An 11,223-nucleotide genomic window follows, 5' to 3' on the forward strand; every position below is an offset into this window, starting at 1 on the left:
AAACTAGTTCATGTACTCTCTGCGAATCGAACCCTTGACCTTGGTGTCATTGCTCCAACAGAAATGTTTCCATATGAAAGTGCCTGCTTCGTTTGTCCTTGTGAGTTTTCATTGAGATAACATGTGGCTTGTTATTGTGTGCAGCTCATTGATGTGGATTCCCAAAGATCAGTAGCACAGACATACAACTCTAGTTTTGTTCATTTTGTTTTCCAAACAATGATTTCATTCCTTCTCTAAAGGTCTCATGATGCATTCTGATAAATTCTATGTGACCTCAAAACTCGTGTCTCATCTATTCACCCCTTAAATTTGATTTAAAATGACAGGTTTGTGAAGCCATAAAGGATTCAGTTTCTTAATGAACTTGAATGTGACCATAAAGAAACGCTCCAAATCTCTGTATAATGTCCAGCCATTGTTTCCACAGTAGTGAAATATTAAGAAAATAGCACGTTCTATGGCTCCTTGAAGACTGGATATTATCCTCTTCAAAGCTTAAATACAACCAGAACAAGTGACACGGATGAGCCAAATTCATATTTCAACATAGAAAAGCCAAGACTTAGATTAGGTCATGCGCAATTTAATGCAAAGATGGAAAATGGATATTAGCATTGAAAAAAAAACAGCTTTGTAATACCGTGAGCGTCTCGCTTGCAAATACCAAGAGGGGATTGAGTGCCAGCCCGGACTCATATTACTGCTAAGGTAAACAAGTGCGTGATGAGAAATTTCAAGTTAAATACTCCATAAATATGAAAACGTTTACTGCGGAATATCACAGAACAGTGAGGCCTTGTTATTTGGGTCTATTTCTTTTTATTATTTTTTTTCTTTCTCAACTGAGTGTGAGGTATATTGTGAGGTATATAAGTGAAATTGGATTTTAGATATAAATCTTGATAGTAATTTTTAAATTTCATTTTATTTTATAATAATAAGCTACTACTAAATATATTGTAGAAACGTAATTTTCTGTAAAGCTGCTTTGCAACGATTTGTATCGTGAAAAGCGCTATACAAATAAACGTGAATTGAATTGAATAATGACTTGGTCTGTATGATATAATTCATAAGTATTACTGTCCCCGATTTGAGTTATTGATTTTGTGTTAGGTATTTGAATGACAATTGGATATAAGTTCTAATTTAATTTAATTTAATTTAATTTAATTTAATTTAATTTAATTTAATTTAATTTAATTTAATTTAATTTAATTTAATTTAATTTAATTTAATTTAATTTAATTTAATTTAATTTAATTTAATTTAATTTAATTTAATTTAATTTAATTTAATTTAATTTAATTTAATATATCAAGTCACAATAGTGAAGTCACAGTTACCTCTTTTATTTAATTTACTCTGAGACAGACACAGGCTTTACATTTCACATCTACGCTACTGTTAAAAAATTTGGGGTTAGTAAGATTTTTTTTGAAAGTAAAGACATTTAAAAATGCTGCAAAAAAAATAAAAATGCTGCTTTTCTGAACTTTCTATTCATTGAAGAATCCAGAAAAAATGTATCATGGTTTCATCATAAATGTTTCTTGAATATCAAATCAGCATATTAGAATGAAGGATCATGTGACACAAGACTGGAATAATGGCTGCTGAAAATTCAGCTTTGCCGTCACAGGATATATTAAAAATATATATATTAAAATTGAAAACTGTTATTTTAAATTGTAATAATATTTCACAATATTGCTGTTTTTACTGTGTTTTTGGTCAAATAAAATTTTTTTTTTGGTAAAATAAGTCGGTAAGCTTAAGAGACTTTTAAAAGCTTTTTTAAAAAATCTTACAGACCACAAACATTGGCACATGGTATTATCCAAAGCAACTTATATAGCATTTTTTAAACTAGTTCATGTACTCTCTGCGAATCGAACCCTTGACCTTGGTGTCATTGCTCCAACAGAAATGTTTCCATATGAAAGTGCCTGCTTCGTTTGTCCTTGTGAGTTTTCATTGAGATAACATGTGGCTTGTTATTGTGTGCAGCTCATTGATGTGGATTCCCAAAGATCAGTAGCACAGACATACAACTCTAGTTTTGTTCATTTTGGTTTCCAAACAATGATTTCATTCCTTCTCTAAAGGTCTCATGATGCATTCTGATAAATTCTATGTGACCTCAATGCTCGTGTCTCATCTGTTCACCCCTTAAATTTGATTTAAAATGACAGGTTTGTGAAGCCATAAAGGATTCAGTTTCTTAATGAACTTGAATGTGACCATAAAGAAACGCTCCAAATCTCTGTATAATGTCCAGCCATTGTTTCCACAGTAGTGAAATATTAAGAAAATAGCACGTTCTATGGCTCCTTGAAGACTGGATATTATCCTCTTCAAAGCTTAAATACAACCAGAACAAGTGACACGGATGAGCCAAATTCATATTTCAACATAGAAAAGCCAAGACTTAGATTAGGTCATGCGCAATTTAATGCAAAGATGGAAAATGGATATTAGCATTGAAAAAAAAACAGCTTTGTAATACCGTGAGCGTCTCGCTTGCAAATACCAAGAGGGGATTGAGTGCCAGCCCGGACTCATATTACTGCTAAGGTAAACAAGTGCGTGATGAGAAATTTCAAGTTAAATACTCCATAAATATGAAAACGTTTACTGCGGAATATCACAGAACAGTGAGGCCTTGTTATTTGGGTCTATTTCTTTTTATTATTTTTTTTCTTTCTCAACTGAGTGTGAGGTATATTGTGAGGTATATAAGTGAAATTGGATTTTAGATATAAATCTTGATAGTAATTTTTAAATTTCATTTTATTTTATAATAATAAGCTACTACTAAATATATTGTAGAAACGTAATTTTCTGTAAAGCTGCTTTGCAACGATTTGTATCGTGAAAAGCGCTATACAAATAAACGTGAATTGAATTGAATAATGACTTGGTCTGTATGATATAATTCATAAGTATTACTGTCCCCGATTTGAGTTATTGATTTTGTGTTAGGTATTTGAATGACAATTGGATATAAGTTCTAATTTAATTTAATTTAATTTAATTTAATTTAATTTAATTTAATTTAATTTAATTTAATTTAATTTAATTTAATTTAATTTAATTTTATTTTATTTAAATTTTTTATTTTATTGATTTCAGAATAGTTTGTCTTGTTAACCTTTCTTCCTTTTTGTTGCGCTGTTAGATTTTCATTTTATAATGCCTTGGTCTTTGTAAGTATTACATATTTATTTTCAGTGCAAAACCTTATGCCTCAAATTCCACTGTGATTCAACATGATTTAATGTGGAGTCATACTGTATGACGTATCAGTATTAATAATGTGTTCTGTGCTGAAATATGACCTGATAAATTGCCCTTTAGAGAATCCTGAAGGGGAAACGCAACAATCAGGCTCCCAAAAGACAACAACGCAAGCTCTCTCTATTGTAGTTGAATTTCATCACATTTCTGGAGGGCGTAAATGTTCTGCTTCCAACTCAATCCAACTGTTCTAGATGTCATTTGACTGTTCTCAACACATTTAACATGCCATGTTGACCTATTGTCCAGTTGAATAGTTTTGTTTTGTTCATGAATCTGACAGAGCCTTTGACGCAGAGGTGTTTGACTTGGCAGGCGCAAGGCACTCTGGGATGTTTATTTGTTGTCAGGTCGGAGATATAGAGTAGCTTAGAGAGCAGGCATGAGACAGAGCCAGCTATGTCAACTGTAGATGTTATGCCAACAGGGTGGAGGGTGGAAAGAAAAGGCGAGAGAAAGACAGTTGGTCAGGAGAGTTTATAGTCTACATATTCATGTCATATAATGAGAGATGTTGTGAAATGTGGCCTTTTTTGGTATTTAGCTTAGAGTGTGGATGACGTTTGAACCTGATGAAGTATGGCATGACCCTAACAGCCAATTTTTTATAATAAAGAGCTCACATGCGAGAATTGTGAGTTAGTGGGGTGTCACTTAGAAAGTTCAGCAAGTGTAGTTTCTAAATCGAATATATAAACGGAAAAACTCACACTCCAGCATATTAAAAGCGACGTGTGTCTCGCGCTGACCAGTTAAAGAGGAAGTTTCTGAGCGATTAAAGTCAAAGTATCTGTCACTTTACCCCGTACTTGTGCCACCGATGCTGGGAATCGAACGCTTGCAGGTGTCAGTGAGTAGATGGGGACTGACGGCCGTTAATGGACGCTGAGATCCCTCTGTGTCAAACGCTGGATTTGCCCCTCCGCAGGCATGAACACACTGCACATATCATGTTGAGGAGTTTCATCACATCTCACTGTGTCCTGGGTCATGTTGCAAAAAACGGGGAGATAATTGATGGCTCGGTGGTATTGTAAAGGCACCGGGGCAAGTGTAATACTCTCTAATTAGCTATTGGAGATTCTTAGAACAGATAGAGTGAGAGGCCGGTTACTGGAGTGACAGATTGTGCTTGGTGTCCATCTGCGCTTTGAGAGCTTCCACAGTATGGCCAGAGAAACCGAGAACACTGTTTGGCTTCTTTGGTGTTCAGTTTAACAAAGAAAACACGGATTAAATAAATTTGACACTAAGTTAATGGTGCCAGGTCTTTAGGCCTGTAAAATGCAGGGTAGGATGAGGGAAGATGCCCTACTTAAGAACAGTGTGCATTTACTACTAGTGATGACTATAGCATGTGCATATATTATTAAAGGGATAGTTCACACAACAATTTAAATTCTGTCATTAATTACTCACCCTCATGTCATTCCAAACCCGTAAGACCTTTGTTCATCTTCGGAACACAAATTAAGATTTTTTTTTTGATGAAATTCGAGAGCTTTCTGACGCTGCATAGACAGCAACACAACTACCACGTTCAAGGGCCAGAAAGGTAGTAAGGACATTGTTAAAATAGTCCATGTGACATCAGTGGTTCAACCTTTATACTTTTGTGCGCAAAGAAAACAAACATAATGACTTTATTCAACAATTTCTTCTCTTCCATGTCAGTCAACATTCACAAGAGGACCATGACACATTTAGTCTATTTAGTTCAATTCAAATGAAATAACAGAATCCAATACATATGCTACTGTTCAGATTTGTTAATGAAGATTCTTTTGCTCATCAAAAACAGTAATATTGTAATTAAAATTATTTGGATGTATAACTATTTTCTATTTTAATATATTTTCAAATGTAATTTATTTCTGTGATGACAAAGTTGATTTTAAGCATCCATTACTCCAGCCATCAGTCACATGATCCTTCAAAATGTTTCTAATACATTGATTTAGCTTTCTTATTATTATCAAAGTATTATAACTCACAAAGGTACTGCTTAAGTGTTGAAACCAAAATAAAGTTTTTTTTATTCTTTGATGAATAGAAAGGTTTTTTATTTTAATTTGAAACATTATAAATGTTTTTACCTTTATTTTTGTCCCTGCTTAATAGAAATATCACTTTCGTTCTAGAATAGTCTTGAATGGTATTGTACATCTGAATTACACTTTATATTTCTGTGAGTAATATACAGTCCTATTTTCATAACTGAAAGGATGTCATGGCAACAGACTATGAATTCAGACTGAATTATTCCACACAATTTGGCCTGTATGTTATGAGGTTTAATTTCATGAATTATTATTAAAAATAAATAAATAAAAACACCAGCAACATGACACAGGTGACCTTCTGCCTCAGTTTTGAGGGAGGATTTTACCTCAGTTTTTTTTTTTAATTCTTAATTTGAGATTAAATGTGGTGACATTTTACCCTGAGTTTGGATTCAGGTTCACTCTGATAGTTCTAGAGAAGATCCCGTATCCCAAACTCCTGCTGCATAACCAGCATCTTCACATTGTTTCAATATAATCCGGCATTAAAGAAAAATCCATTCCGTACAGCATCAACGACTGTTTTAAAATGAGAATGGATTGTCTTGCTATGAAGCCCGAAACATGGCCATGCATTTCAGAAGGGTGCTTAGAGGTAGGCTACATAGATTACTTTTACTACAGTAATCTGTTTTCAGGATGTTTAAATGAGCACGCCACCTAGTCATAAATTCAGATTACTGTAGCAGGTGAGGGACGCCAGAAAAAGTTCATGCTGGAGTTACAGGTTAAAGGCTTTTAGAAAGGAAGAGAACACGCAGAAGCAACAGTTGACCCGGAAGAAGACCTTCACCTGTCTAAATATGAATTTATTTCTCGGTCAAATAAGATCACATAGTTTTGGTGGACACTGTCTCCTGGCTGGTAACACTTTGACGGTGCGCCCCAGAACGACACTGGGTTAAGTGCTCCCATAAAGACCCATATGTTTCCTGCATGTTCTCGTTCAGGATTCCCACATGTAGCATAAGTTGCTCATGCCCGACTTCCATAGCGACTAGGTCAGAATCCAAAATACACCTTCAATTCAATTTCCTTCAAAAACGTGGTTCAGAGTGGGGTGGGGGGTGCTTAATGACTACACGAGAGGCCCAATTTAGTCATCATAGGTTGCTTCCTGTGAAGGTCCCATATACAGTCTGCATGGGTTTCAATCTGGTTTCACCAGTGTTGCATGAGAACAAAAAAGGCTGTTCGAAGCAATTTTGCTAGTTATTTACATGACTACTTCCTCCACCAGTTTATCGGCCAAGCTTTCGATCCCATCTGGACAACATTTGTCAGCTGAGGATTTGTGTACGCATCACATCAGGTATAAATCAAATGTTTTGAAATTCGAAAGTAACGGACGAAAGAGCAACAAAGAAAAATCCAAGATTCGTGAGAATAATTGAATGTGAATTCACATCAGCTTTGTTCCAAAAATATGTTTTTCAAAAAAAATTAAAAAAAAGAGCGAGAGAGAAAAATTAACCAGATCTTTGATTCATATTAGGCCTCCTATTAGCAACAGATGAAGCTGGCTGCTAAAACGAGTGGCGTTTGGATGTGGAAATGATATGTGTAAACTATGTAATGCGAATGTTTTAGCTAAGCTGTGTTTAATTTTGTACCCTGATGAAGTGCATGAGAAACCTGTCTCCCCTTAGCTGTCTCATTGAATCATATGGATATAATTTCATCCATTTACGTTTTTCTGCTCTTTGCTGTGGTTGCCAGGGGGCATTTGGAAACAGGCAGATTAAAGGCACATGTTCGCTTTCGCCTGTAGTTTTTAGCCACTCCGTCTGAGCTCCGCTGTTCTCCGTGCCGAAAGACGTGTTGGCGGTTTCTTTTTTACAGGTCACAGTTACTCCAGGCGCTCAGCGGTAAACCTCGTAACACCTCTCGTTCTCCAACAGGAACCTGAATCGATTTCGTACAAGTGCTGATCACAGAACATCGCCATAACCCGCAGACATTGCATATCTGAGAGCGCTGAGGCAATTTGGATGTCACAACGAATTACAGAAAATGTGTCTGGGTGTAAGAAAAGTCATGGTGCTCATTAAAATTTGCCTTTCAGCCAACTAATTACGAGTAATAATGTATTTAATGCTTGTTAGTTGCTAAAGGTTTTAATGTCAAAATAAACGCAAGCCTGAGGGAAGGTGAGATTGGTAGTTACAGTATAATGGGGAAATATGTTTTATGTTTCAGAGCACCTCTGAATGTTAACGGGAACAGCGGTGGACCTTTGACTCCATGGGAAAGAATGTGGCCTGAATGCAATTTCCATAATAAGCACATTTTCTCTTCCTCTCAGTTCATTTCATTCCATCAGAGCGCAGTGCGACGTCAATAAGCGACACGACGTGGCCTTATTTTTACGTGTGCCATAATGGCTGGCTTGTATTCTATAGGTATTTAAGGGTATTAATGAACTGTTTTTTCTTCCGAGTGCTTGTGTACACTATGGGCTTTTAGCTGCCCGATGCCTCGTTGGACGTTTTCGGCCGCAATCATGCTTCATTTCCCATATAGTCATCAGGTTAGGGTTCGCGTGGCCCGTAATCATCCATGATTGGCTGTGCGCCCCTGACAAAAATGTCAGCCCAAACTGTCACTCTGTGTGTATACAGCAGATCCTGAGGCCCACTTCGGAAAGATGGCGTCAAATGACTTACCACCATCCACTTTCGACGGTTATCACTCTGTTTACCCTCACACAGGCCTTCAGAGGGGAAAGCTAAACACGTTTATGGCAATTAATGTGATTAGCGTGCTAAACTGTTTTTACAGATAAAATCAAAGGGTTGTGGAGACTTAGGAGCTGTCATAGTTGGTTTATAGCGGTTGGTTTAAAATGCGACGTATATTTAGCGTGTTTGGAGTCTCACGTTTCTCTCTGATTTTTATGATAAACGTCTGTGTGTATCTCAGAAACTTGACATTCCTCGGTTAACATTTGGGGATGTTTTGATAGATGTTGACGTCAGTTGTAAAACCGGTTGCATTAGAATTATTTGGAAAATAATGTTCAGTGCTTGGCAAATACAGATGCATTTTTGCGCTATTATACAAAAGAGAATGTTGTGTTCTATAAAAGTAGAAAAAAAGCCTGAGATAAGTGGAGAGACAATGAGAGACATGAGTAGTGAGAGAAAGAAATTCCTCCCAGTCATGTGGATTAAACTCTGGCAGATTGCTGTGTTTGCATGGCATCCCAGAATGCATAGCTGTGTTTGAAAGGTATCCCAAAATGCTCTGCACCTCGTTCCATTGGCAGCCGATCCTCACGCTAATGGCGGGCTTTACGCGATTAGCAGGATTCTCTCTGTGGACCCATAAATTCAATTTAGCCTGAAATTTGTATTACGTTAAAAAAAGCAGTGAAAGAATGATGATTTCCCCTATACATAAATCCACACATTTAGGACATTGTTTTGAAAACTCAAGGTTTCGAGACGTATTTTAGGAGTCAGTACAGGGCATATATCTCAAACTTGCCTGGATTTCAGGGACTTTATTACGCTCTGTGTTGTGGGTATGTTCAGACAGTTTTCATGCTGTGGAATAATACAGGCACAAGTTTACATTGTGAGGTTTGCACGTCCAAAAGCCCCATGCAGTGTCTCAACCACTGTGTCGCTCCATTGTGTGAAATTAATGTGTAAAAGTGCGTGACCGATTGCAGTATGGATTGATATTCCTTTCACAAACCCCACATCTTATCTCTGCAATTAATTCAACTTTAACTACTTGACATAAGAACTCCAATAAAACTTCGTTTTGTAGATAAATTCTGTTTTATGTAATATATAAACTTTTATGTACTTTAATAAGAAGTTTGATTTATGGATGTTTATACTATAAAACTTTTGGCACTTTTGAGTTTGGACACATTAAATTGATCAAAAGCGGATGCAATTTTTTCAATTTATAATGCTGCAAAAGATTTCTTTCTATTCATCAAAGAATCCTGAAAAAATGTATCACAGTTTCCACAAAAATATTAGACAGCACAACTTTTTAAAATATCATAAGAAATTTTTGCATCTAATATGCAATTAGCATAATAGAATGGTTTTTGAAGCATTATGTGACACTGAAGACTTAAATAATGACTGCTGAAAATGTACATTACCAGCATAGGAATACATTTCATTTTAAAATAATGTCATTTTCACTGCTAGCATTTTATGTTTATCCTAAATAGAAACGATTGAGGCATATTTCCACACTTTTGCATATATTGACAAAATTAAAGCTCCTCGAGAAGTAAAACTGTAAAAAAATATTGTAATCGTCGAAAAATTGAGAGAAATAATTTTCACACTAAATCATTTAATTGTTTACTCTTTATTTATATTATCATAGTTTTACACATAATAATTATTTTTTATTATGGATTTTTTTTTTTTTAAGGTTAATAGTCTGAGTCTGGACTTGCGGCAAAGTGTCTGTGATGTGACATTTCATTTGTGCAAAACCAATGTTGACTACAAGCACTAGTATTTTCTTTTTCTTTTTTTGCAAATCCAGTTTTGTCTGTGTGTGTAAAACGTGTGTGAAACTGACTTATTTTTTTTTCTCATTTCCACATGCTTTTAATGTACCTTATAAGAATTCTGCACACACAAATACACACACACACACTGTATAATCCAGGTCACTCAATATATCCCGAGTGTGGCAGTCTAAGGTTTCGCCCCGTATTAAATGGCCTGGCCTCAATAGCAAGCCTTTTGCGAGTGATTGAAGGAGGCCAGAGCCCGAATGATGTTCTGAGGGCCCATTAGAAGAATGGAAGGCTCTTTCCTTCAGTGAAACTGGAGCTGCGATAGAAGCGGGGGCCTCAGTTAGAGGCCAGTGGACAATAGAGAGCAAAGCTGCCATGTCAGGTTTCACTCTCTCTGACACCTCCATAATCTGCCACCCTGTCCCATCCGAGGCTCCTGATTGGAGAACTATTGACATCTTGGGGGTGGAGCTAAGAGATTGTATAGGATGTATGAGGCCCTTAAATTACAAGACAGCATGTACTATCAGTACATTCAAAGCCTCATTACACAGATGCCTTAGAGATAGATTGCAGAGGACCATCCTGTAATGACTGTCTACAGATTCTGATTGGCCAGACCAGTGCTGACATGAAAAATGACATGAAAAACAAATCTGAATGGCTTTTTCTGATTCAAATGTTTACCTAAAAGCTTTGTTCTCATTCATGCACATATTAAAGGCAAGGCCTAGTAAACCATCATCCTTCAAAAAAGCTGGCATTTCTATAAAACACACGTGTTGATGTTTACTGGTGTCATATTTCTCTCTCTCAGTTTGAAGGGTGTAACAAAGCTTTCTCACGGCTGGAGAATCTGAAGATTCACCTGCGGAGTCACACAGGAGAGAAGCCGTACCTGTGCCAGCATCCGGGCTGTCAGAAAGCATTCAGCAACTCCAGCGACAGGGCAAAGCACCAGCGCACACATCTGGACACTGTGAGTAAATGAATACAACCGACCCTAACCTGTCATAGCTGCAACTCAAAAAGAAATGCCTCAAAACACAAGAATACAAACACTGCTCTTTACTGACACCATCCTAAATATAGAAATCAGCAGTGTTGGGGAAACATAAACTAATAGCCTAGTTTTACTAAATGATTAATATATTTAAGTGTGGCAGTAGTTTTCATTGGAAAGACTGTTTTAGTGAATCGTTTCGTCTTAAACGGTCCTCCTTCCTCCTATGTAGTGTTGGCAGTCTGATTCATTCTATTGAATCGGTTCTACCTAAATCATCCTCTCTCTATGTAGCACTGAAAAGTTGGCACATTATTACAAATCAGTTCATCCTAAAATGTTCTCACTTTTGT

General features: G+C 36.3%; 1 protein-coding gene across 3 annotated transcripts in view; it reads left to right on the forward strand.

Annotated features, from left to right (window-relative positions):
• LOC107710926 (zinc finger protein GLIS1-like) overlaps positions 1 to 11,223 on the forward strand; it is an 83,905-nt gene that overhangs the window by 39,076 nt on the left and 33,606 nt on the right. For all 3 annotated transcript variants that reach the window (XM_016515813.1, XM_016515815.1, XM_016515816.1), the window contains exon 4: positions 10,685 to 10,846. In XM_016515813.1, the coding sequence (XP_016371299.1) occupies positions 10,685 to 10,846 (162 nt within the window). The remainder of the gene's footprint in view (positions 1 to 10,684; positions 10,847 to 11,223) is intronic.

Source organism: Sinocyclocheilus rhinocerous, unplaced genomic scaffold, assembly GCF_001515625.1.
Source record: "Sinocyclocheilus rhinocerous isolate Xijiao unplaced genomic scaffold, SAMN03320098_v1.1 scaffold327, whole genome shotgun sequence".
Classification (NCBI taxonomy): domain Eukaryota; kingdom Metazoa; phylum Chordata; class Actinopteri; order Cypriniformes; family Cyprinidae; genus Sinocyclocheilus; species Sinocyclocheilus rhinocerous.